General features: G+C 42.5%; 3 protein-coding genes across 5 annotated transcripts in view; 2 read left to right on the forward strand and 1 right to left on the reverse strand.

The window, feature by feature from the left end:
* Positions 1-10,457, forward strand: part of kcnb2b (potassium voltage-gated channel subfamily B member 2b) — an 80,102-nt gene extending 69,645 nt beyond the window's left edge. For both annotated transcript variants that reach the window (XM_031583849.1, XM_012816072.2), the window contains exon 3: positions 4,539-10,457. In XM_031583849.1, coding sequence (XP_031439709.1) covers positions 4,539-6,590 — 2,052 coding nt within the window. In that variant the 3' untranslated portion in view covers positions 6,591-10,457. The remainder of the gene's footprint in view (positions 1-4,538) is intronic.
* Positions 10,458-13,594: 3,137 nt separating this feature from the next.
* Positions 13,595-17,605, forward strand: terf1 (telomeric repeat binding factor (NIMA-interacting) 1). Of its 2 annotated transcripts, none has more exons than XM_031584203.2 (10): positions 13,595-13,843; positions 13,973-14,065; positions 14,247-14,374; positions 14,473-14,559; positions 14,668-14,817; positions 15,059-15,168; positions 15,361-15,399; positions 15,491-15,588; positions 16,236-16,306; positions 17,178-17,261. In XM_031584203.2, the coding sequence occupies exons 1-10, from the start codon at positions 13,657-13,659 to the stop codon at positions 17,181-17,183; spliced, it is 969 nt and encodes a 322-aa protein (XP_031440063.1). In that variant the 5' UTR covers positions 13,595-13,656; the 3' UTR covers positions 17,184-17,261. The 2 variants fall into 2 exon arrangements, with proteins under 2 accessions (XP_031440063.1, XP_012671599.2); XM_012816145.3 differs by having other exon boundaries at positions 13,597-13,843; positions 17,199-17,605.
* A 182-nt stretch (positions 17,606-17,787) lies between these two features.
* On the reverse strand, positions 17,788-23,362 carry LOC105890157 (somatomedin-B and thrombospondin type-1 domain-containing protein). The gene is made up of 5 exons (XM_012816129.3): positions 22,598-23,362; positions 21,442-21,636; positions 20,219-20,297; positions 19,463-19,645; positions 17,788-18,287 (listed from the first exon to the last, which is right to left on the reverse strand). The coding sequence occupies exons 1-5, from the start codon at positions 22,821-22,823 to the stop codon at positions 18,170-18,172; spliced, it is 801 nt and encodes a 266-aa protein (XP_012671583.2). The 5' UTR covers positions 22,824-23,362; the 3' UTR covers positions 17,788-18,169.
* Between the last annotated feature and the right edge of the window lie 4,107 nt (positions 23,363-27,469).

Here is a 27,469-nt window from a genome sequence, read left to right on the forward strand (position 1 = left end):
ACAGTCACACTCACATAGACACGCACATACACAGTCACAGTCACACTCACACACACACACACACACACGCACACACACAGTCACACTCACACACACACACACACACACACAAATACATCCTCTCTGTTCGCACATACACACACACACACACACACACAAATACATCCTCTCTCTCTCTCTCGCACATACTCTCTCACACACACACACACATACACATACACACACACACACACACACAGTCACACTCACACTCACACACACACACACACACACACACACACACACTCGCTCTCTCTTAATTCAGGCGAGCAGACAGCTCTCAGGTCAGTGTGTGTGCAGCCAGTGTGACTAATGTCCACACCAGCAAGAGTGTGAGGGGAGGGAGATGCTTTATTCATCCGTTATTTCTCATTCTGCTCTGCCACTTTCTGATAGTGTAAGCAGATTGACCCCAGCGAAGGAAAAAAACCCTGAATATCCCCCGCAGGAGAGAAGATAAATGGATGTAGGGGGTGGGAGGGCTAGGAGTGCTAATGTTAATGTTTTATGTTTTGAAGAGGCCCAAGTCTCTTCTCTTAATAATTCACAGTGTGCAAGTGCAAATTGTTTCATATGAAACTTTATTGGTTAATTGCTCCCTTACTCTAACGGTCAGCTGTGACAACTGCTGCTGCTCCACCTGTGCTTGGGTGGCTGGGTTCCATCCCTGGAGAGATTGGCTCGGTGCCCCAGACCGATGGGAGGGAGAGGGAGAGGGAGAATGAGCTGAATGTGTCTCCTGGAGGCACTTGTGCTTATGGGAAAGCCCAGGGGTGCATTTCCGAAAACGAAGTTGAACAACTACCATCGTTCAGTGATAGAGACTACTATTTTGATCACTGTCTATTTTAGCTACCTCAGTAGTTGCTCAGCATCAGGCCTCAATTCGGGCAGATTAGGGTGGCAGGAACCGGTTGCAAACCACTTCCTGTCCCTCTCAGCCACAGATGCAAATCAGGTGGGAGGACAAACTGCCGTAATTGATCTTGTGAACAAATCCCACTCAATAAAAGAAGGTTAATGTAAGGCCTCTATACAGTGCGTGGAAATAGGGGGACTGCCTTGGACAAGCGGATATTTGCCACTGTTCTACATGAGTTCGTGTGTGTGTGGGGGTGTGTGTGTGGGGGGGGGGGTCGTGTGCGATAAGTGTGTGCATATGAATGTGTGTGTGTGGGTGGGTGAGTGGATGGGTGTGGGTGTACATAGGTGTGTCTGGTTGCCAGCGTGTGTGTGTGGGTGTAACTGCGTGGGTGGCAAACTACGTGAGTGGCTATGAGTGCCGGGGAGAGGCACAGAGACACAGAGAGCATCATGGGTAAATAATGCATTGCATAGCCCACAATCCAATGAGAGCACGTTTGAATTAGGGCTATTAGATCACAGACTGAGAACTAATGCTCTGGCAGAGTAGCGCCTGAATACAGCCGGCGGTTGAGTCATAGGTGGCTAGCCCTCGTGTGTACTCGGGTAACCATGACTGCACACTCTCACAGTAACCTCATTCCTTGCCAGACAGAGAGAGAGAGAGCGAGAGAGAGAGTTGCTAATTGGTTTATGGTAGGCAGAATCCGTTACCATGCATAATCTGCAATCCTACAGATCAAGTTTAGTAGCCTTTGGTGCAAGCAATGCTAAGTTTATGCACTCACATCTCATCTAAGTGTTCACTTACACTAATACATGCTTCACCATACTTTCAATAGCCCTGCCTGTTCTGTGCTTAGTAATAGATCTTGAGTGTAATACCCACCCCACTGTCACACTGCGTCTGTTTTTGGCTGTGTTTGTGTTTTCACACGTAGCGCAGGAGCTCTGTTGCACTTGCTGCTATTAGCATCATTGCTACAGGCCTCACAAGTGCCTGGTGGAATAAATATGTGAAGAGGGATATCTGGGTGCGAGACGGCAGCCGTGTCGGGGTCAGGTTGCGTGCCTGCACGGCCTTGCCAACCTAATCCAGATAGCCTTCTGAGGAGGCTTTATCTGTGGGAGGATGAGGGAGGACAGGACGGGTGCTTGGGGGGCAGGGGAGGGAGGGGGGTTAGGGGGTGAAGTGGGTAGTAGATAGAGATAGAGAGTACAAGAGGAAGAGAGCCCTGACTGTCAATGTCAAGGTCAAAGCATCCCGAGATGCTCACAGCTAAGTGTGTGCAGTAGTAGTTCACACACACACTCACACACACTAACACACGGCAATCACACAGAGGCCATGCTAGAGATGATTGAGCCGGCTCTCACCTCATAAATATCAATCCGCCCCTCATTTAGCCGGGTGCAGGGCCTGCCACTGGCGCTCCGCTTCATTAGCATTAATATGCTCGTGTAACTTTTTCCTCGCCGTCTATCCTCATTCAGCGTAATGATCTGGAGGGGAGTCACACGCACACAGCCATGACCCTGCGTGATTCATTGGATTTCTATTCTTTTCTCCTTTTCGATTACGATAGAGCGAACGAACAAACTAGTGGATTGGGATAGGAAAGCATCACAATGACATTGATGACATTGAAGCGGGAGTCAGGTATTTAGCTGACACGTTTATCCAAAACAAGTTACAGACAACTTTCAGCGATTAGGAATCAAACCTGAGTTTGCAGCGCAGTGACAATAATAACCACACCACCACGCAGCAGTAGTCCTAAAGTCCTGAATTCTTAAAGGGGACTTTCTTAATGGCAGTTCTGTCTGTTTTACAATGTCTGTTTTACAATTGCAATGTCGTAGTTTATATTCACAATAAATCATGCGTCTACATCGTGAAAAGCCACAGATCTGCTGTATATCGTAGGAGCTGTCTTTTTTAATGCCAGTTTGAGGATGTTTAAACAGTTTGATGTTTTGATGTTTTGATGACAGTTTTAGCCAGCCCTGATGCCGCTGGAACTCGTGTCACTTTACATGAGGATGCTGATACCCATAAAATGATGTCTCATGTCAACTTTGCTCGGGTTTCAGTGCAAGAGGAAATGTAACAGAGATCGTCCCGTCCGCCGGCGGAAGTACAGCAAGCAGCATGTGACATTCCATAGGTCAAGAATCAATATCGCATTATGAGAAACAGGAGCTAAAACATCTACACAAACACAACCACCAAGGCCAAAGAGATACACAACGGAAGAAAATATACAAAATATATAAATACAAAAAATAGAGTGAGAAAACTATGGTCTGAACAGCAGGTCACATAAGTCCCAGTCACAACATTCATCATTGTCTGCCTGAATTTATCTGAACAAAGCTTATAACTGTGCACCAAAATGCTTTTGATCTGACAGAATATCATAGACCTGTGAGTAGCATTGTGTTGTTAGCTGTAGACAATTAGATTATGGTGCACTTCTGCAATACACTTTATTTGTGTACTTTTTTTTTTTTTTGCATTTATTTCATCCTCAGTGTAGTCTTTTGTCGGAAGAGCCTAGAAGGTAATAGCAGACACTGACGTATATATGTCTGAGTGTTTGTGTGCGTGTGTCTGTGTGTGTGTGTGTGTGTGTGTGTGTGTGTGTGTGTGTGTGTGTGTGTAAAACCTCTTAAAAATTAAATCAGTATCCCAGATGCTGATCAGTATGCCAGATGTTGTATCTGTGTGACAAGGAGTCTTGCATTGCCGTATGACCATCCTTAGCAGACTGAGGAATAAATGAAAGGGGGGGGGGGCTGTAATTTCCTGGCCACAGCTTTCATCAAGCGCCTCCACTCAAGGGACTCTGAGAACCAAGCTAGCATAACCCAAGTTGACATTGTCAGATAATGGCTGATCAGGACTTTGCCCGGCCTCCTTTGTTACAGCAGATGAAGGTGATCAGTGATGCATATAGAATCGACCCTTTCCTCTCAGATGACGGGGGAGGCTGGGGTGGGGAGTAGGGGTGGGTGGGTGGGGGGGGGGGGGGCAGTAGCAGATTGAGCAGTAGCAGGAGGTCATGAGGAAGAGTGTGAGATACATGGGAAAAAAAGCAAAAAGGGGCTGTCTTAGACCTGCATCGGCAGGATAAAGCTCTGATAGCATCCTATATCGATAAGAGCATCAAGGTCTGCATGCGTTACATCCGCTCTCTGTCTCGTTTACGAACACCACTTTCACATTTGCACCACATCATTTGGACACACACAGTCGTTACTCAGCTGTGTGAGGCATTCATTGAGTACTATTTATCACCATTCAGAGAGCTGCAGGAGCTGAGCAGAGCAGAGCAGAGCAGAGCAGAGATATGTTTCTTTGGCCCCAGACATCAAAAACTATTTAAACGTTGTTTTGTCGTCCCTGACATTCATACTACCAGCTAATACTGAATGAGCCTTCAGACAATTCTAATCTTCTGTGGCACAGCATATCTCAAGTTGACAGGAACATTTGGTTGCAGATATTCAGGGACGCAATATGTAATGTGCTTCCATCATTTTCTTGGATATGTATAATTTATGTGCTCACAGTGTGTTAACAGCAAAGCTGATTTTCTTTCTCTTTTCCTCTCTTTCTGTTTTTTTTTCAGGTCTTGGCCATCATATCCATTCTCTTCATCATACTCTCAACCATCGCATTGTCCCTTAACACCTTGCCTGAACTACAAGTGATTGACGAATTTGGGCAGGCCAACGATAACCCTCAGCTTGCGCACGTCGAAGCTATCTGCATCGCCTGGTTCACCATGGAGTATCTCTTGCGTTTCATGTCCGCACCTAACAAGTGGAAGTTCTTCAAAGGGGCGCTGAATATCATTGACTTGCTGGCTATATTGCCATACTATGTGACTATTTTCCTGACGGAATCCAACAAAAGTGTTCTGCAGTTCCAGAACGTGAGGAGGGTGGTGCAGATATTCCGTATCATGAGAATATTGAGGATTCTCAAACTTGCCAGACATTCTACTGGATTGCAGTCCCTTGGATTTACATTGAGGCGAAGCTACAATGAGCTCGGCCTGCTAATATTGTTCCTGGCAATGGGGATTATGATATTCTCAAGTTTGGTGTTCTTTGCTGAGAAGGACGAAGATGCCACCAAATTTACCAGCATTCCAGCTTCTTTCTGGTGGGCAACTATCACTATGACAACAGTCGGCTATGGAGACATATACCCACAAACGTTGCTGGGCAAAATAGTAGGTGGACTTTGTTGCATTGCTGGTGTGCTGGTCATTGCCTTACCCATCCCCATCATTGTAAACAACTTCTCTGAATTCTACAAGGAGCAGAAGAGACAAGAAAAGGCGATCAAGAGACGAGAAGCCTTGGAGAGGGCGAAGAGGAATGGCAGCATTGTGTCCATGAACCTGAAAGATGCCTTTGCTCGGAGCATGGAGCTGATGGACGTGGTGGTGGAGAAGGGTGAGGAAAAGTGTATGGACAACCATCTCTCATCAAGCCGATTGAGCATCCCGAAACGCACCGCTTCAGAGATAAGCCTGAGATCGATGGACAAAAAATATCAAGAGCCCATTCCTTTGGGCTCACAAGAGTGCATTAAAAATGCTAGTCCGCAGCATCTCAACGTGCAGAAACTGGAGGAAATGTACAACCTGATGACCAAGTCACAGTCTTTCTCCAATCTCCACACTATGCCAGCGATCACTCAGACTGAACTGCCCCTGAAACCAGAAGTAGACCTGGAACTGAAGGTGGTGTTGACCCCCGAGCCGCCCAAGGACAAGCCCATCACTGAGGTCAGGAGCATATCGAGCGTTGACAGCTTTACAAGCTGTACCAACGAATTTGGTGAGGGTGACAAGTCTTCCACTTCCTCAAACTCCGCCGGACAGGGGCAGACAAAGCCTCAGAAGCCTCCCCCACTGGATCTGAGTGAGCTGACCCCGCCCGAGACAGGGTCCGAGCACACGAGCAGTCAAGGGACCATCCTCAAGGACGGCCTTTACGAGCTCGACCCCACCAACCTGAGCAGTGACACCCTGCTCCTAAGGGAAGAGAGCGAGGAGGAGGTGGACCAGGTTGCCGACAACATCCGGAGCTCCATAAGGGGCACCAACGGGGTCAAGACGAAGGGTCTCAAAGTCAACTTCATCGAGACTCCGGAGGAGGTGCCCCTGACGCCTCCCAGCACCTGCTCCCCTCAGGATATCAGCAGCCGCCTGCTGGAGGATGACTCCCCCGATGGGGAGCACTCCTCACTTTGCCCCGAATCCAAGCCCCTCCTGGAGTTGCCGGAGGAGGAGGAGGAGGAGGAAGTGCTGCCGTTGGGCATTGCAGAGGAGGGAGACCCACTGGCGACGAAAATGGCCCCACTTGCGGGGGAGATCATTGAAGATGAAGAAGAGGAGCTTGGGGACTTGACTCCAGAGAACTCTGAGGAGAAGGGGAAGCTGGAGGAGGGGGGCGAGGAGGAGGCCAAGGCGGCCTCCATGGGAGCCTCCTCACACAAAGCTGCCACGCAAAACTGCACCCAAGGTGTGGTGGGCAACGCAGGCGGAGACGACAAAGCCGACAGCAACCAAAGCGGACTCAAAGTGGAGAACCACATGTTTACGCCAGAGATCCATCTCATGCCGGGAGATGCCGAAACGTCCTCTGCTTGTGAAACAAGCATGTGACTATGATAGTGTGGGATATGAATATGCAGACCCACAAGAGAAACACACACAGGGACACACAGATGTACTGAAAGTGATATTTTTGCATGGCATGGAAAGTCCCTTTTAACTGTGTCGATGTTTGATATTAATATAATGTGAGACTGCAGTCTGCAGGCAAGACTTGGTATGAGTGGTAGGCCTGAGTGCTCAGGAAGAGCATATCTATCCATTTATGAGGACGTTTTTGATCTAAAACTGTACATTTGAACTTTATGATTTATTTTTTTGTTCTTTTTCTAGAGACATTGAGAAATGCACAGAGAGATGAATCAAAAGAAAAAAAAAGCATGCATCTAAAAAAAAAGAAATGTCATTTTACGGTGCTTAGTCTGCTGAAAGCGCTCCACTGTATATATATTAGGGTGACAACGGTTGTGGAAACGCCGTGAAAGACAGGACACAACTTTTTTTTCAAAGGAAAATGTTTCAATCACTGAGAAGCTTACAGTCCGAGTTGATAGGGGGGTGGGGGGAAGAGTTGCAAAGTAGCGACCTATGAAAACATATCATAACTTTTTGTGGAAATGCAAAATGTGTACCATGATGCAGATACAATGTTTTGTGTTGAGAGTCATCCATGGATTGTAACGTTATGTGTTTTCGGTTGGCATTGTAATTGGTTTGATATCCAAATTAAGAGTCAATATCAATAACTTCAGACTTAAAGACCAGAATTTTCAAGATTGAGAATTGATCCTCCTCTACTGAAATAGTGTGTTGCATAACATGATCACTTGTAGTTGCCAAATACATCATCACTAATATACATAGAAGCTTCTATATATTTAGCACATATGAAGTTGGCTGTAAGTAGTAAGTCCTAGATGAATAAACAATGCCAGCTTTAGAGAGTTTGCAGAACCGTCAAAGGCCTAACTTCCGTCTGATAAAAACTTTTTTCATTCTCATTAAAAATAACCCACATGCACCTGACTATAAATCAATCAGTCAGCTGCACATAAATCATAGTAATAGATGTTGAAGCTTTTGTGGGAAGTTGATAGAATCTAACTCCCAAGAGAATGCCACTAATGAATCCAATAGTCCTGGTCGTTAAATCTTGCATATGATGCCGCAGATCTCATTTACTGTAACTACACAATTACCACAGAATAGGGTATTATTATTCATACTGTCATTAAGACGAACGACATAGTGCTTTTATTTACTAGTGTGTCCTACTGTATTCATGTTCTCCAACCAGAAACAGAAGTGTAGTACTGCATGCAAGTGTTATGTTTTTATTTTCTCATGGTCGGTGTCACTGTATTGTCGTCATGTCCGCCATTACCATACTCAGACCAATCCTGTTAGGCATTTATTCAGTTATGTTATTCAATACCTTTGAGTGTTCAAGATAATTTTCAATCACAGTAGTTTGTTAGATTGTGAATACTGGTGTTACATACGCTCAACTCAATTTCAATCAAACTTTAAAACCCAAAGTTTTACCTTTTTTGTCAATGAGTGAGAGTATATATTTAATGTTGCCTTTTATTCCTACACTGCTGGAGAGTACATTTGTATATTTATTTTGCTTTGGCATGACTACGAGTGCTAAAACTGTTTTCCGTATACCGCATGAAAATTAACTGAGCGAAATGAGGGGGGTAGTATGTGTGAGGTGAACTAAACATATTCGTTGGTTTTCCCTGTCAAGTAGAGTCGAAAAGTGCAATACAGCATACTGCAATCTATGCATGCCAAGGAATTGGGGCACTTTATTTGCAGTCCAGTGAATTTGTAAGTGTACAGGCATAAACGACACTTGTATTTTTCAGAAGATGTATCTTTACTATTTGAAATAATGACGTTACCACTCAACATATGAACTTAATATGAAAGCATTTTACTCCAGGAGGTATGTGTGGCTGACACAATCATGGATATGCTGTACATGATGTCAGTCATCCTCACTTTCAAAGTTAGGATTAATCCAACCAAGAGGGCCTTTTGTAGTTCTCTACAAAAAAGTCTTTCTTAGATTAATGTCTGAAAAGAATCTACAAATGACTATTACATTTTAATTATTTTAATGGCCTCACACAAAGTAAGTATTTTTGTTTTGTGAATCAATGTTGACAGTGATTCTATTTTTTCTAAACCAAAATCAAGCACGACCACAATCTCCTGCCATGTGGTGGTTGAAATGACGCGTGTTTTTTCATAAAATGAAAAGGCTACTAGTCACTTGGCTTTGTTCATATAGCACTGTACAGAAAATTCTAATTTTTATAGGATACAAATCAGGTCTTTATGTAATAGATACAAGTAATATAATTGAGTTCTCAGGTTTTCTATAATATTAATGTTCTGATAGGGTAGAATTCTTTTTTTTTTTTTTTTTTTCATTATTTTCAGGTAGCACTGACTCTTTCTTTGTTGTTTTCATATGTTGTTAAATACTCATTGATGTCTTTGATATCAATGGAGCAGAATCACAAACGTAGCTCCTTCTTACTCCATCCATATCCGTGTCAGAATCGAGGACTGTGAACGAAGAGAAACACAACACACTGTCCTCATTTGTTTGTGCACATTGGACAGACAAGTCAGCAGAAGAGAGTGGCGTCATCTTAGAGCAGGGTCTGAAAGAGTTGTGCCGGACAGACAAGTTTCACCAATCGGTGGCGTTTGCCGTGATTTGTCGTGCGTGTTGTCAGTGAACAAACACAACCCACAAGAGAAGGATGGACAGAAAATAACACAAGGGCACTGATCAAAGTCTTTCCATGAAGGGGGAAGAATGAATCTGTTCTGCTCCTCTACGCATAGTATTCCATACAAGCAAGCAGCCACGGTTGTTAAAACTCCAGATAGTATTATTTATTATTGAAACCTCTGAGAATGAATGATAATGGGCTAGTCGATGTCCTAAGGGAAAACCATCTTTTGCACATACAGCATTTACAAAATCCCATACAGGACTCGATTTCTTTTCTCCACCAATATAGATGTCAACAGTGTTTGTAATAACTGAACTGAACACACAGACAAACAACCTGGGTTGTATGCGTTGATGTTTTGTTATTAGTGCAAATGTGAGGACAAATGTAGGAACAGTGGACTCACAATCACATTTATGTGTTTGTTTCTATGCTTGTCTGTTTATCACTTGTCTTTTCTAAAGTAAGGTATGATATCTTTTTTTTGAAAACTCTGATACTATTTATTTCAGTTTAAAATTTAGTTTCTCTCAAATTTTTTTCCATTTGTATTTAACATCTCCATGTGAATATAGACACATCTCTCATTAAAACAATGGGAAATAGTAGACCAATCGGGGATTTGGTTCTGGACATCTGTCTTTCAGGATGGTAATTGAGTGGACGCTGAAATTAACTCTGTGAGCTAATAGCGCAAAGGACTGCGAAGCATGTCTCTGTCTCTCTCTCTATCTCTCTCTCTCTCTTTCTCTCTCTTTCATCACACTATCACTTTACGTTGTTAGGACGAGTGTGTGCGATTTTATTTTCTTTGAAAGAAAGGCTATCGTTTCACCATGTTTGTCACCCACCTGTTATAACAGCCAGCCCTCCCATGGTATAACTGCATCATTGCATCCTCCCGAGTCCTCCTGTGTTTGCCTGTTTTGGGGGTTTGTTTTTTGATTTCTTTTTTGGTTTTAAAAAGGTTTTATCATGTAACTAGGTATCATTAGACAACTTTGCGCATATCAGCATTTGTATGCATGTAGTAAACTGTGTGACCACTGAACACTTTGTTATGGTACATGTATGTCAACATTTCTGTAAGATAAACAGCATTGTTCCATAAGTCTACTAGCATATGCAGGATGAAAAATAAACATGTATATAACTCCTCTCTGTGTGTCTTGTCTTCTTCATTTCAAGTTTGTCTCCATCTCTCTTCTCTGGGCAACTATGTTCTCTCTGTCCAGTAAATTAATGAATTAATGAATTAATGAATGAATTTCCATTTGTAGCATAATTATACAAATGGCATACATTGCAACTGGAAAGACAAACATGTGTTGAGGGTAGAGGGAGCACAAAAAGAAAGACTGTGTATTCCTGAGTCAACTACAAATGGTCTCCTGAAAGAAAAAATGTTTCCTGAAAGATCAGATTGCGGTCTACAAAATTCACAATGTCAAATTGAATTCACATGTCTGTACAAGGCCCATTTAAACAAGCACTGGAGGATTACTGTAGAGTCAGGCCAGGAGTTTTAATAGGCCTACACCTTATCGTGTCAGTTTCAAATGCTTTATATTTAAGGCTGACAACTATCAGTTTGTGGTATGAGGCTGTGAAGGATGAATTCATAAAGGTTACAGATAAACACAATTGCAACAAATGCTATCTGCAAATATCACGCAGGGACAAGAATCAAGCGTGTAAAAACAGAAACAGGGGGGTGAAAATAATGTTGTGGCAAATAAAGCTGTTGTTATGAGCGTATACAAGTTCTAAATTAGCACAGACATGAGGGTTGTGTATAATTTTCTATTTGCTCCCTCTCACCTTTGAGCGCTTGCTCAAATTTTCTTCTGCTTGGTCTCTCTAAAAACTCTCCTGAATAAAAACTGTATTTTTCCAACGGGAAATATATCATGGATAAAGGCTTGATTAGACGATCGCCCTGTGTGACACCAGAGACGGTTCATTTTACAGTAATTTCCTGTATCAGTTTCACATGGTTTTCGCCACTGCTTTTGCCTCTCCGTTTAGGAGATTTGAGGCAGGTCCTGTGTCTATTCACTTCAATAGGATAAGTGACCTTGAGCACAGATTACGACAAATTCTTCCACCCCACAGTCACCGAAGTAAATATTAGGCCGGTATTTCACAAGCCACATATCTTCCTGACACTAAAATCAGGAGAAAATTAACTTTGTTCTCGGCAACACACTCTTAAAAGATTTTTTTTTAAAAACGAGAATGGAGGAATCAAGGACAGACATACATGAGAAATGAGATGTGATTGCTCACTTTTAAAATATGTCAATTACTGATGACACAACAGCATCACCTCTTGCTATTTAACAGACCTATACAGCATATAAGAAATGAAGGACTTAATCAAAACATTAATTCTACTGTATGCAGATTTCATCAGTGAGGCAACAAAAAACCATGTGGGTCTAAATTTCATTATTAATAATCATTATTTTCTTTGTCTATTATGCCAAATGCTAACACCACAGTTGCCAAGGTCTCCATTTAAATCCATAGACTAGGCTAAATGAATTCCAACTAAATAGAGCACAGTAGAATATAAGTTATTATAGTGCAAAAGAAAGGCACAATTGCACACCTGCAAGTATTATTCATATAAACCAACCTTTTAAAAACAGCATGTTAAAAAGGAAAAGCTTCAATTATTTGAAACAATCTGAATTGAATTAGGCCTACTTAATGTCAAAGTCTGTGGAAATTGCAGACAACATTGACCTTAACAGAAGGCCTACCATCCTACAGCTGTTCAAATTCACTAAAGCATTTAGGAAATCATTGTAACGTTAAATGAAGAAATAATAACAATAGAATAACGATAAATATAAATGTCAAAATAATTGTACCTCAGGGATTGGTACTTGGACCCCCTATTTTCTGTTTTCACCATTTCCGTATGTGAGATCATCCATTCCCATGGGTTCTCCTATCACTGTTATGTGGATGATACTCAACTGTACTTGTCCTTCACCCCAGATGACTCCACAATATTGGCTTGCAATGCAACCACCATGACTGCCCAGCAACCACCATGACTGACTGCCTCAATGATATTTCAGTTTGGATGAGAGGTCGAAACCTTCAGCTCAATCTTTAAAAAATTGAGCTCCTGGTATTTCCAGACAATTTGGCTGTCCCACAAAATATTAACATCCAGCTTGGTTCATCTTCATTGATCCCAACTAAAACTGCATGAAACTTGGGAGTTATACCTGAAGACCAACTTAATTTCTCTGAGCATGTAGCTTCTGTTTTGAGATCTGGTCGGTTCACACTCTATAATATTCTGAAGATCAGACCGTTTCTCACGCAATATGCTACACAACGTCTTGTGCAGGCCCTGGTTATTTCTAAGTTATTGAAAATGCCATTTTGAATGGGCCTGCCTACATGTGTAGTGAGACCATTGCAGATGATGGCATGTTTGGTCTTTGATCAGCCAAAGAGGACACATGTAACTCCTCTGCTGGTCACCCTTCATTGACTCCCTGGTACCCTCCATTGGCACGGGCTCACTGTAACTGCTAAAATTGAATTGAAATCACTCACTCTCACCTATAGGACAGCCACTGGATTGGCACTAGACTATTTTAATGCCATGATTCAGCTCTATTCCCCCTCTTGGCTCCTATGATGAGCATCTGTTGTCTTCTCCCTCTCTCAACAACAAGAAATCACAGTCATATTTTGTTTGAGGCCTACTTCATAAATATAATAAAAGTTTTGGTATTCTGTATTAGTAGTAGTATTAATAATAATATATTGTGTTTACTTTAAATTGATACCATATACTATTTTCATTTGCTTATTTCTTAATTTTCTCATTGTTGTTTTTTTTTTACAATTTTTTTTATCTGATATTTTTGGACAAAAGCATCTTCTAAATACCGTAACTATAACTACCTATTATACCTAACTAACTATTACTATAACTATAAATAATGTTGCAGCTGGCCTCCGCCACCTTATTTCTTGAAACTATCACATGTTGCTAAGCAACAACAGTTGGTAAATACTCTAAATAATGTTTAAATGAGATTTTAAAATAAATGTTATAGTTGATCTACAGATCACTTTTTGCTTTGGTTGTTGCACTTGTTATATCCCACGGGTACATCCAAATTAACTTGATGCCACTTGTTCTCTCCGAGTAAACAGCTCCGTTTCCGAAAAAATAGCACTCACTTGTTGCCACTCCGAGCCGCTAGGTGTCATCGGTAGAGGAAATTACTTCCTTTCGGCAATGCAAATGAAAGCGCGCGAAAACATTACATTGTTTACATCCTGTAACGTTAGTTGTGTATTAACTTTTAGGTGTATGCAATATGAATGGGAACATAGCATCACAGAGTATAGTGACAATAACAAGCACGACTGATGAAAATTATTCCTCTTCCGACGTAGATTGCCTGGTTAAATCATGGATGATAGATTATTTGTTTCTCTCCATAACTCGTCATTTCAAAGAGAAGAACTCCGAAGAGTTCGTGAGAGAAGTGCGGTCATTCGAAGGCAAGTTAAGCCAAATTCCTTATAAGCTTATAGACTGCCTGTTAAAGGTTACCTCATGCATATCTCTGTTGATTTGTGTAAGAATCACTTTTTGGTCAAACTTGTAATTATATTGTGACTTATCAACAGCTATGATCGACGGGCTCGAATTGGAGGACCATCAGATGAAGAAAAAGTTAGTCTGTGGTTTTCTTGCAAGGGTCATGGACGCAAAAAACTTGGGTAATATTAACATTAGCTAAAAGAAGACTACTAACGTTTAACGTAAATTTGATTTAATGTTATTACTTCCTTGGCACAGCGATAGTAACATGTCTCAGGTTGGTGTATGCTATTACTGCAGTTAGTGTGTGTTCACTTGTAAAATATTGTGTGTGGGTGTGCGCGCATGTGTTGTCCTCAGATGTCAGATACACCCATGACGAAGTAGTCACACCACTGATGTCAGCGGTAACAGTTTGGAACGCCATGGACGAAGTTGTGGCAGATGCTAATCTTCATCAGACCGTCAAACGTCTGCTCTTCGTTCAGGTTGGAACCCTGCAAAACACAATTGAATAATTTAGCCACGGTCTCTATAAAACCGTAACTTCACTGCAGTATATTGATGTGGTACGTTTTCCTTGTAGTCAGTCGGCGTGTGTTTGGAGAAGGGAATGCCGTCAATAGCCAAGAATGCGCTGCAGTGGCTCGAGCGAGAATGTGGTCTTCCTGAGGTTAGTAGCACTCTGTCTATGCCTTCGCCTCGTCTTAGCAGACCTGGAAGTCGTTCACAACTCCATTGATTGTTGTCTTCTTTTTCTGTTTTTCTCATCTGTCTGTAGAAATTACAAATGAAACTCGCCTCTATAGTAAGTGCTAAGAACACTGATGATCCGTACCTCACCAGCTTCAGTTTTGCCCGCCTGTTGGATAAAATACAATCATTCCTTGACGCTATTCTTGAAGAAAACCCATCAAACTTTCTGCTGCAGGTATGTAAAGGTTGTTTTGTAAGACATGGTTGTGTAACATTGTTCTACTGAAGTTTACAACTCAGATGAAGTAAGATGTTTGCATTCCCCTTTTAACACCCAAGGCTATATCCAGATACCATAACTGATTAATTCAGAAAAGTAAACTATAGATTATCATATTGATTTTGGCTTTTTTGTTTTTTTCTTTTCTAAAAGGATAGACAAATGTATTCAAAATACATCTCTGTTTATTTATCAGGCAGGCTCCAAGGTGGTGCATGCCCGACAGGATAAAGACAAATCACAGGTCCAAACCCAAGAGCTGGAGGAGAGTGCATGTACAGAGCAATCCACAGACCAGCCAACACAGTATGACGTTTCTGAAGTCTCTCTCGTTTTTCCAGTAGAGGCGCTCCTTAAGCCTGGCCCTTAGTTTGTCTCATTTGGAACTGAATTGATTTTCCATTTCCATCAGAAATCATTATCCAAGGGATTCCTTGGCCAGAAAATATCAGAATAAGAAGTTTCTTAATTCTTTCTATCAAACTTGTTCCCAAACAGGAATGGAGATCTTTCCTTGCATTCAAAGCTCAGTATGAGGTGAGTGCTACGTCCTATACATCATATTTGTGGAGTGTATAAGGAATGCTATTTATGCCATAATGTGTGTGTGTTTGTGTGTCTTGGGCAGACCTAAGAAGAGACTGCTTGCGAAGCGTACTCCTCAGCCCTGGATACCTGACTCTGCCAAGAAGCCCTCAGTGGTGAACTACAAGGAATCCAAAATAAGTATGATGGTCTTTTAGCTCTTGTATTTTGTGTTTTAAAAATGCTTTATTTAGTTCTAAAAATATAAATAGCTTTTTCACATATAATGTTTGTCGTTTTTTAACTCACTTTATTCTTGTATGGGACTCTGACAGGAACACTTGGTCATCCTACTCACATCAAGATTGTCGTTTATTTGTTTTTATGTTTCTGATTCAAGTTTTTATTTATTTATTTATTTATTTATTTTTTTTATTTTTTTACAATCATCAATTCATACAGTAAATACAAAAAATAATTGAACAATGTATTTATAATTGGCATTACAGACAGGGGAAATGTAGTAATATTTTACCTGCAGAATTAAATATTTGTTGTGGGGTTAGGTGCACCTTCAATTTTTGCAACTAATCCTAAATAGTCATCCATTAATCAGCAAAGGATGTATGTTTACATCAGAAACATAATTTATACGTAAGCCTTGTATGTAACCTTTAGTAGCATCTCTTATACCAGAGGAATGCATTGCATCTGTGATCTGGCTCCTAACCAGAGTGAACACCATGGCACTGCTAGTTTTGTTGGTGTATTTGTTTTGGATGATCTGCTGCAGTAGGTGCTGTGGCAATAGAGTTTTCAATAATAAGATTGACTTGTCACTCCTACAGAAGTTAGCCGGCTGTCCGGCAGATACACACAAACGGCAGACATGGACACCTCGGTGCTGAGAACCAAGAGGGTGAGTGCCGCCTCTTGTTTCATCTTCTCACTCGCGTAGTTGTGGCTGAGGGCCAGACTGAATAACATGATGCCTTCAGTCAGTTTCCCCAGACCACATGTAATGGTGCAGTGTGATGTTAAACAAAAAGAGGGATTTTCAGAATTGTCTGCTATTAAAAGAGTGGACTTTTCACATTTTGAAATGTGAGATTACGCTAATTAACCAAAAGGTAATTTTAGTTAATTTTGGCAGTAATTGTTAGGCATTGTGCTCATGGTGTATACCTGACGAACCATGGCTCTACCGGTGCCCATACAGGCCTGATCCATGTTAGTCAGGTGCCATGCATTTATATGCGTACTTTAAAACCATAAGAAACAGACATTCTGCCAAAGAGGCTTTATTTTCTCCCAACAGAAACAAAATCGCGTTAAGATTTTACACAAAAACAAATAAATATTGAAACACAACCCTCCAAAAGGTGAATACATTTTCACATTGAAAATATGAAAATACCTCACGGGTCGCAAGTTCTTTGATACCACTGATGAGGATGAATTGACTACTTAGAATCTGAATAAGGGTTAATAATGTAGGTGGACTAACTAACCAAAGGTAGATTAACTTCAGTGAAATACCTAGAGGAATATCACTACATTTAGGAGCCAGTGCTCAGACTTATGCATGGGGCCTTCAGATTCCCTAGAAACGGCCCTGCTAACAGTTAGACTAAAGGCCATCCTGACTAGACGAACCGAGTAAACAGAGGTATGTCTGTACAAGCCAAACTGACTTGAATTATCTAACTAAACTGAAGTTAATGTTTAGAAAGCCAAACTTCTGTGTATGTTTTAACTAACAAGAGGTCAATGTATGTGTAAATGCCTAGCTGTAGTTGGGTTTTCCTCAGATGTGGATGAGTGACGAGGACAGATGTCTGAAAGCCGGAGTGCGGCAATACGGAGAGGGGAAGTGGACGAAGATCCTGCAGGAGTACGACTTTGGCAAACGCACCGCCATCATGCTCAAAGACCGATGGCGGACACTTAAGAGACTTCACCTGGTCTAGCGAACTATTGACAGCCACTGTAGCAATGGTGTCCTTTTTTTTTTAATTAAGATACGTAAGATGTTAAGTTTAAGTTACATGAACAACTAAATGGTATTTATTTTTCTAGAATATTTCGCATTCAACTTGACTGCAGGTAGATGCTACCAGTGAAATTGAATGAAATAATGGGGGGAGGCCTCTGTAAAACAGATCAGCTCGAATTGCATAATTATATTTGCAAATAAAATGTAATATTCAAACAATAACATGCTCAACAGCTTGTTTCAAATTGAATGTTTAGTATGGATTCCTTGTAAACTCCATTGATATCTTAAAATAATAATAAATCCTAAATAGATCCAGTAGAGGGCACTCTTCATACAAAACACACAGCCACAGATGGTATTTAATTTGATTTGCATATAATGACATCAGACAGGACAACATAGACCGTAAATATTAAAAACAAACATTTTAATTGATTTTCTTATAATTACAATTTATGCATTTGTGACTAAGCGCCTAAAGAACCCTAAGAATGTAGTGTTGGTGCTCAAAGTGAAATCTTACATCTGGCACGTGGCTTATACATTGTGCTTACCTATGCACACAGCAGACATAAGCAGTTAAGTCAGCCATCTTTATGATCACTTTGTTGATGTGTAAAGAGACCTAGATGTTTTGAGGTCATTAGAGATTAAGTTTATCAGGCTGTGGGGGCGAGGGGGGTGGGTGAAGCATAGGCAAACCCTCAACATTATGCAGGTGAACAATCTGCTGTAAACCGAGCCAAGGTGTGAACGGAAGGCCTGTCCGTGCCCTGCTTCTTGTTAGATGAACACAAAGCTGTGCACCTGGGGGCAGGAGCAGTGCTGCAGCCTCTGCACCTTCTTCCAGGTCCCCCTGCACCGAGGGTTCCCCATGGCCTGCCAGGGAAGCAGTTCATCCCTGGTAAACAATAACAAAAAAACTAAGTAAATATAAACAACAGATACTTTACATTCTCTGCAATAAGTCTCAAACACTCAGTCTTTTCTTCACAATCTTCAAAGTGGTTCAAGGCATTAATTGATATCGATCGTGAGCATTGTCCTATTTTGTTGGGATTAATTGGCAGTTTATGGACAGTGCTCAGTTTTCACTTGGATCAATGAACATAGCATACACGTCATCCCCTTTGGTTGCCCACCCGAGTAACCGCCTGGAAAAGGCCTTATGATCCATATAAGATCGAGGTGGGGTGGGGTGTTGGGGTAGAAGGAGAAGCCTTAAGTAAACCAGCATCCGGTTGTTGTTAGTTCACCGTAGTGTGTGTTTGTGTGTTCATGCATTATCATTCTCAAAACGATAGCATGCAATAGGTTTTGAACCAAAAATCCTGAAGTAGTCCGTACGCTATTTAAATGAGGGGAAATCCGTATCACTTAGGTTAATGTAAGGGTCGACATGTGTGATACAAGGCTAGGGGGTTAATATGAAGATGCATTATGATTTCAAATGTAAGTTGTGGGGGAAATTTTTGCCTGTGTTTCTTGCAGCACTGAGACCTTTTACACATCGACACACATTTCAGTCGAACCTCGGACTGCCTAGTCTTTCAAGAGATAACTCTCAGACGTGGAAAGGTAGAGGTCATCCTCACGGTCAGGTGAAAGGGGTCCAGCCTGGTGACCGCAGTACAAAGGCAAGTCTGTAAACGCTTCCTCAGGACCTGACCCTGTGTGTCAAGGTGACCTGTTTGCCCTTTCACACTGACACTTGAGCAACTGGAATGAGGCCGGGCGAGTGTGTGTTTGCTGGGATTGTAACGTACTGACCAGGCTTAACCATTAGCTATTGCTGTCTTGCGTGTCCTTTCTTTGAAGAGCCTTGTTCACACATTTGAAAACTACTGATTGCACAAGTCTCACCAACTTCTGATCATTAGCTCAGAAACTGCGGAAAGCGGCCTTCAGTTTGAGACCCCGTCTACAAGAGTGTTTTGAAAATGACATTCCTTTGAAAAGGAAAACGACAACGTTTTGAGAACTCCTCTGCATCTGCACAGAAATGCAAAAAAAAACGAGTGAAATCGCTGTTCTTTGTTGAACCTTCCATGACACCGTAGTTTGGGTCAGTAGTACCTGTCTGCGTCATTGCCGTCTCCTTGGCAACTGCGGCTGCCGTTGACCGCGTGCATGGCTGGGGGTTGGCAGGTGACGCACACAGTGAAGCCTTCCCTCAGGTACTGCATCCAGCGGGTGTAGGGCCGGTTATCCACCATGCAGTGCGGCGACAGCGTCTCCATCTTAAACTCCATGCAGAACCTGATGGGAAGGGAAGGGAAGGGAAGGGAAGGGGGCAGTGTGTTGAGTTCATCTGTGTCTGGTCGTCCAGGCTAGCCCTGTTTGGTAAGACTTTAAAGCGGGAGCCGTCTTAATTATTATTATGGTCTAAGAGCTGTGAGGCTTTATTCAAAAGGATCTGATGGTGTGTAAGGCAAAGCTTTGAATTTCAGACACAAGCCCCAGCAACAAAGAAGCTCCGGAAACACTGTTTACCCAGACTCTTTCACAATGCCTGAGACCCTTCAGCTGTGTTTGCAGTCCAACACCGATTAAAGCAGCACTACGCTGATTAAAGCGGCTTGGGCTTAAATGCTCCATCATCCACGCCAGGTGTCCCACCATTTCAGTGTCATATTAGTCACATTAGCCTCTAATATTGTACCATGTGTTCTCAATACATCCAATTGATTTTTGTCGCTGAAGGCTGATTATGAATCCATAGGTTAATGCTCTGTGGGCATGGTCCATGTTAAATCGGATATTGATAGCAATGTGTATAAACATGATATGTGACAGTTAAAGAATTTGTTAAGTACTTGTGATTATTCCTACCCAGAATCCATTGGGTCCCCGTAGAGTCTGTGTTTTGTCCGCTCTTTGCCATACTCCATTGTTGTGATGAGTGCTGGACCTGGCATGAAAACAGCACTCATATTCCTCACTCACTCAGTCACAGTCATTAAAGGCAAAGTCCCTGAATACCATAGACTCATGGTTGCATGTTTTTCCACTTACATTATTGCAATACAAAATGATAAACAGACCTAAGTCAGGTTTGGACAGTTGGATGTGTGGATATGAGACGTTCTAAATAGTCACCCTGACTTTACAGGCAATCAAAATGACTTCTTAAATCCAGCGCAAGAGCAGGACTAATTTTGGGCTGGAACAAACTGATGCGGGAACAGGAGAAAGAGCTTACGTTTACCATAACCACTTACTGTTATACTTGCACTGCTAATGTAACAAATACATCTCACAGGATGTCTTTTTTGCTGCCTTTTTTTGCACTACCATAACCTCACTTTAAAGAAAACGTATGCTGCTGTACGTGTATCTGTATGTTTATATCTATATCTATATGTAGGACATGTCTTGTCTTATCTGTTGTTGTGCGTGTGCACTTTATATGTTTCACCGTGGGAGAGTGGGAAACGTTTTTCCGATTCCTTTGTATGTCTTAACATGCAAAGTAATTGACAATAAAGCTACTTTGACTTGACTTTGAAGACCTGACTCATGGGACTCCTGCTAAATATGAATATATGTATAAAATGAAATACAAGTATATTTTTTTGTTCTTAAACTATAGAATGTTATTGATGTTTGCAGGAGAGTAGCAAGAAATAACCCATGCTTTACATAAATAGGAGCTAGATTGGTGGGTTTTATGCATGGCATATTTTCATGGGAGCAGGCAAGAGTGGAACAGAAAAACCCATCCTGTGTAAAAGTCCACCTGCAGGATTTTGCGAGTGGGATCGGGACAAAATATGACATCGTTTTCCAGGAGAGTGACAGGATCTTGGAGTAGGACTAAAAAATCCATCCCGCGCAGCCTCAGAACTCTACCTTCAAACGAATTATCATGTAGCAACAAACAGCCTTAACTGCAATATCCAGCTGTGCCTAATTTTGTAACCTGTCTGTGCCCATGCTTGTTCCCTGTCAGTTTGGAAATCAGTGAAACTGCAGTGTCCCTGTGTGACCCGGCGTGAGGTGTGTACCTTGCGTCTGGGCGTAGTGTTGCCCTGGTGCGTGTGAGGTGTGTGTACCTTGCGTCTGAGCGCAATGTTGCCCCTGGTGGGTCTGGAACTCCATGCAGCCGGCCTGCTCCTCGAGGGGCGGGCAGGCCTCGCCGCTGTTGCTGGGCTCCCTCTCGATGTGGCGCCGCCGCACCCGGAACGAGCGCTGGCATGGCTTGGCACAGCCGCTCCAGTAGCTCCACTCGCTCACCACGCATGACTGAGCTGCCAGGGTTCACACACACACACACACATCACAGTGCCTGGATTTTCATTTAATAACTGCAATGACATGACTCGACTTCCATTAACTGAGACATCATGGACAGGTGACTGACAGACGTATCCTCCTGTGGCCTCTCTGTGTGTTTGCTTGTTTGTAATATTTGTTTTGGCTCAGGTGTGAGATGAAGGCCTCATGCACACCAGAAGCCTCTGGTCTGAATGATCCATGATCCCGTGGGTTCCTTTGCTCAGATTCTTTGCTGACGTGTCTTTTAGCTTTATGCTTTTATGTATTTATTTAATTCATTTTGTGTAGAAACACAATGCAACACAAAAAGAATATATAAATATCTAAATGTCAAAATAAATAAGCCGTCTAAAGGAGTTATTCACAGTAGAGGGTGTGTAAAGGAGTTATTGGTAGAGGGTGTGTCTGAGCTGTGTCTCATCTTCATTCCTGAAAACATTTGTACAGTTGCCCAGACCTGACTGGTGGAATACTATTAAGTGCTCAACTGGAGGGTCAAATCAAGAGAGTCTTTCAACTGATTTTTTTTTTTTTTTTTGTAATCCTCAACGACGTTTAATCTCATTTGTACTCATATGGCTCATTATGCTTTTACTAATCTTTGAAGTGAGCCAGTCATTCATCCATTCACGGAGAAGAGTTTAGGATGATCCTGGATTTCACATAACAATACCTTAAAACTGCTCTCGCAAACATGGGAGTTTGCACTGATTTAAGCACTTCACAGCTTGTTTGGTCAGACTGCATTTCTCAAAGCACAAGTTAAACTTAACATGAGAACTTGGACTGCGGGGTTGAAGTGCAAACATGCATGGCATGACTGGTCAGACACGGCACATTCCTTACCAACTACATTTGCTCAAGCAGGGGCTCAGAATGCAGTAGCAGACACGTGTTACTTTTTAGAGGCTCTTTTTGACCCCTTCAGCTCACCTGGGCACTCAGTTGGGTAGTCGAAACAACAGTCCCTGGTCCTCTGGCAGCCCTCGTCACAGTAGCACGACCCGTAGACACGGTCCATCCTCCAGTCGGTCGTCTTGCAGGTCAGGTCTGTCCCCCGGCAGCACTTCCCCGAGCATCCCCCCTCCACCAAGTGGTATATTCCAAACACGGTTGCCACCACCGCCAACCCAACCCACTCTGTCGCTGCCACCTTCATTGTGTGTCTCCAAGTCCTTACACACACACACACACACGCACGCACCTTGTGTTTTCAGGTGCTTCTCAAGCGGATGAGTGTTCCTGGCCGTGCAAAAGCCCCTTCGCTGAGCCGTTGGGGACCCCTTCACACACCTCGGCCATCTCCCATCCCGGCAGAGTGGTGTTTAGCGCTCCGGTAATGCAGGCGAGGTTGTCCCTGCTTCTTCTTTCTCTGGATTCCTTGTGAGCTGAAACTCAACCACAGCAGATCCTCTTGTCTCGCGCAGAGAGAGACGGGTCTTCACGGAGCGGCCGGGCGGAAGAAAAGGGCCATTCTGTGGCCGATCACAGCAGAGGGATTGTGTGTGTGTGTGTGTGTGTGTGTGTGTGTGTGTGTGTGTGTTTGGCTGGCTCCTGACTGTGCGATCTCTCCAGAGGCACTCACCCACCCACACTGTCCCCGCTTCTCAGCCCACAGGGGAGGCCACTGACAGCGAATGAGAGACTCTCAAAGAGGTGGAGAGTTTTCTGTGTATGGGTGTCTCTATCCCTCTCTCTCTCTCTCTCTCTGACTCTTTGTGCACACACCCTCTCTCTCTCTCGCTCGCTCTGACTCTTTGTGTGCACACCCTCTCTCTCTTTTTCCCCCCTTTCTCCACCTCTTTTCTCCTTTCTACCGTATCTTCTGCTTTTCCTTACTTTCTCTCTGTCCCACTCACTCCCTGTGCCTCTACCTACCTCCCTCTCTCTCTCTTTCTCTCTTCCTTCTTTTTGCCTGTCTTCTGGCTGTTGTTCCCTATTACAGTGGACTGCCCAGATCAGAGAGCTGGACCTGGCGCGGCGGTAGCTCGGAGCTGGGAGCTCACTGACGGAACAGCGGGAGGAATGTGAGCATTTGGCCGGCCTCCAGATCAAAGGGCCTGCGGCTACAAGCCGGCCTGTTAGCCATCATATCTCTAAGCTTGTTAATGTGCTTACAGAACATGCATTACACAGGTAAATTCCTTCCACCTTTCAGGAGAGGCATATTTACCACTAGATAGACAATGAGTGTGGGGGTGTGTGTGAGTGTGAGTGTGTATATACATTACATCATCTACCACCAATATTTTTATATACTTTTACGTCACGTTATGTAGTACACTTTTATTTACTATATACTTTTACTGGAACTATACTTTAATACTTTTTAACATATCTTTATCTATCTTATACCTATACTACCTGTAACTATACTTTTATGCTTTTCAGGGGTGTTTTAAAGGTGCAGTATGGAGGATTTAGGGTGATCTATTAGCACAAATGGAGTATAGTAATAATTATGTTTTCATTAGTGTATAAATCTGTAACCACAAATCATTGTATTTTCATTATCTTACAGTGAGCCCTTCAAAGGCAGCAGGTCTGTTTCTAGCGCAGAACAGACAAACCAAAACACTGGCACTAGAGAGGGCCTTTAATGCTTTTTGAATGACACCTGACGGCCAACGTAGCAACGAACCAACGTAGTTGGTTGCAATCTGCAGCCTCACCACTAGATGCCACTAAATCCTACACACAGTACCTTTAAAGCTGAGGTAGGAGTTTGCAAGCAACTTTTTCATTGCAGAACAGGTTCAGTGTTCTGAGTTAAAAAAACGAAAAACATAACAAAAGTTCTAAAGCTTCTATGTAGGTCTTTTTTTAAGGGTTTTTCTAGTTTGCCCTGTTGTTTTCTGGGTGAAAAAATGTGATGGAGTGGTTGTTAACTTGTTTACACCAATGTCATTAGAGGCAGAGATGGGCAGTATTTCTATTACTTGTATTTGAAATACGTATTTCAATTACTTTGAGTATTTTGTAATTTGTATTTGATAGGGCCGATAAAAAATCTAAAGTCATTTGTAACAAAATACTTTAGAGTGGAGTAATTTTGTATTTAAAACACTCAAAATACTTTCTCCAGTGTTTAGGCAGAAGGAGATTTTTTTTCTGTTGGATTCTACCACTAGACCGTCTGATCTGCCTCTGAATGCCATTGTCGAATCAGGCAACAGTCAGGCAAAAGCGGTGCTTCAAATGGCCCCGCCCCTTTTTGGGGCGAAATGGAAATCGCCCCAGATCTCTCTCATTGACTCTCGTTAAATCCATTTTTTTCACAAAACAGGGCTGTGTTCGAAAACTTAGATAGCTGTCTTGATCCTTGTCAATTCATCTTCCTTAGTACGCCGACTTAAAGGAGGTTCTTTCAATGAGCGAATCGAGTTGTTGCACTGAACGTTAGCCATCTTGACAGAATGTGATTTGATCAAAGCCGTATGACGTCCTTATACGCAATTACGTATGACGAAAGCACGGTGGGGCGAGCCCTCCCGGAAGCCATAGAGATTGCATTTAGAGCCTTGTGTCGCTACCGGACGGTAGTCCTTTAGCGGATGGTAGTCCCTCACATTGATCCATTTTCAATCATGGAGGAAAAAAGCGACGAAAGCCAGTTTTATCAAAACATGACCATTTATTTAAAAACGAGGAAGATGTTGTCACAGTGGACAAAACAGATGAGGTGGAGAATCAAAAAGTCTCTCCCCAGTTTCGTTTCATATGTTGACGTAGAGCCTTATGCTGTTAGCCGTTTACAACCTAATTAAATATAACATTAAATATACCCACATTATGCGTTAAGACAAGCTCCATATGTTGACGTAGAGCCTTATGCTGTTAGCCATTTACAACATAATTAAATATAACATTAAATATACCCACATTATGCATTAAGACAAGCCCCATATGTTGACGTTTAAACCGTTTACAACATTATTAAATATTACGTTAAATAAACCTACATTATGCGTTAAGACAAGCCAGAGCCTTAGGGCCGAAACACACCAAACGCGTTTTTAAAAACGGGACGCTAGCAAATGCATTGTTTCCTATGGTACGGTGCGCCTTGTGTGTGCGCCTTTTCTCCGCCACGCGTTGCGTCTTTCTAGCGTTTTTTAGATGCGCTTAAAAGTTGAACTATTCTCAACTTTCCAGCGCAAGGCGCGGAGGCGCACCGCTCATCAATGTCACACTCAGCCCAGGCAGGTTGCGCACGCAGCTCCGCTTCCTAGGCGCCGGGCAAAACAGTCTGGTGCCCCTGTGGCTGTTTTGCCCGCCGCACTTTTTTGAAGCGTCTGCCGTTTTAAAAAAAAGTTTGGTGTGTTTCGGCCCTTATGCTGTAAACCGTTTTGTTGTCTGAGCATGCGCGATTATGTTGAGCCTTATGCCGTAAACCGTTTGTGTCTGAGCATGCGCAATGTGAGGGACTACCATCCGCTAAAGGACTACCGTCCGGTAGCGACACCTTGTTTTGTGAAACATGAGTCACACAGCTGCTGCCTGCAAATATATATATATATATATATATATACATAATCAATCAAGTTGTTGTCTTTTAATAGGTTTGCTTATTTACACTGATATTCTGTGACTGTTCTTCCTTTTTGTGGGGTTCACCAGAGCTTTGTTTACATTATATAGCCCAAACCTGAATGCTCTGCTATACTAAACTGTGAGAAAACGGAACATCCAGAAAAAGTATTTCCTATATTTTAAATACAAAATACATGTATTGTATTTTGTTACATTTTCTGACACCAGTATCTTGTATTTTATTTTAATACATTTATTTGAGGGGTATTTTGTATCAAAATACATTTTGATGCATTTTTGCCCATCTCTGATTAGAGGTCATGATGCACAGGGTCACTGTGGAGAGTGTCTGCAACATTTCCTGTTCGGGGTGGGAAGGGGTTAACAGGAATGAGTAAAGTGAGTTAACATTAGCTTCATGAAATTACGGGTATTTTGGCTTGCCAGACAGTTTGGACAAATCACAACACATCTCACAGAACTATGTACTATGCCAAACAAGATTTAACACTGAAAGTTATGCCTTTACACATGATTTCTGTAAAACCAGGCACTCAACATAAAGGGGATCAAATAATATGGATCATCTGTAGCCATTTAGAGGTGCGTACGTACGTACGTACGTACGTACGTACATGCCTCTGTGTGTGTGTGTATGTGTGTATTCTTCCTCAGCATACATGCCTCTGTGTGTGTGTGTATGTGTGTGTTCTTCCTCAGCATAGGAAATAATCTAGCTCTCAACAGGGGTCTTGGGCCAATCCAGACAGAAAGGGAGGATGAGGGCAGTGACTGTGGGGGGGATGGGTGCAGCAGCATGTTAAAGCAGTCTCATGAGGATCAGGGAAAATGGTACATTACACAGCATTAGTCTCTCTTGGAGACCTGTTGTGATGAGCAGTCGCCGCCGCCACCGCAGATCTCTTTGAGTCTCCTCAGTGTTTTGCTGCCGATCAGTCAGGCACAACTAACACACACATGTTCAGTAGCTGCTTGCCACCTGCACTGACGCACAGCAGAGTGAGCTGAACTGCAATACACACCACACTGACCCACAAGAAAGTGTTTGAAGTGCGCTGGCTATTAAAAATGGAACCAGAGTATCACGGTCTCAGCATGCAGGGTTCGTGAAATTATTTATTGAACAAGCCCGGAACGTGTGTGTGTGTTTTTTTTGTGTGTGTGTGTGTGTGTGTGTGTGTGCGTGCATATAAGTAGCTGCAGTATTTTATCTTGGTTGAGAGGACGTTTAAGAAAATAGTGATAACAGTC

This window comes from Clupea harengus, chromosome 17 (genome assembly GCF_900700415.2).
Source record: "Clupea harengus chromosome 17, Ch_v2.0.2, whole genome shotgun sequence".
In the NCBI taxonomy this organism is placed as follows: Eukaryota; Metazoa; Chordata; class Actinopteri; order Clupeiformes; family Clupeidae; genus Clupea; species Clupea harengus.

Excerpts from the sequence above, each read along its gene's own strand:
- LOC105890157 (XM_012816129.3), bottom strand. The coding sequence starts at position 22,823 with ATGAAGGTGGCAGCGACAGAGTGGGTTGGGTTGGCGGTGGTGGCAACC. Across the intron at positions 20,298-21,441 it reads ACATTGCGCTCAGACGCAAG|GTCCAGCACTCATCACAACA; the intron begins GTACACACACCT and ends TTTTCATGCCAG. Across the intron at positions 18,288-19,462 it reads GACGGCAATGACGCAGACAG|GGATGAACTGCTTCCCTGGC; the intron begins GTACTACTGACC and ends ATTGTTTACCAG.
- terf1 (XM_012816145.3), top strand. The coding sequence starts at position 13,657 with ATGAATGGGAACATAGCATCACAGAGTATAGTGACAATAACAAGCACG. Across the intron at positions 14,066-14,246 it reads CATGGACGCAAAAAACTTGG|ATGTCAGATACACCCATGAC; the intron begins GTAATATTAACA and ends TGTTGTCCTCAG. Across the intron at positions 14,560-14,667 it reads GAGAATGTGGTCTTCCTGAG|AAATTACAAATGAAACTCGC; the intron begins GTTAGTAGCACT and ends ATCTGTCTGTAG.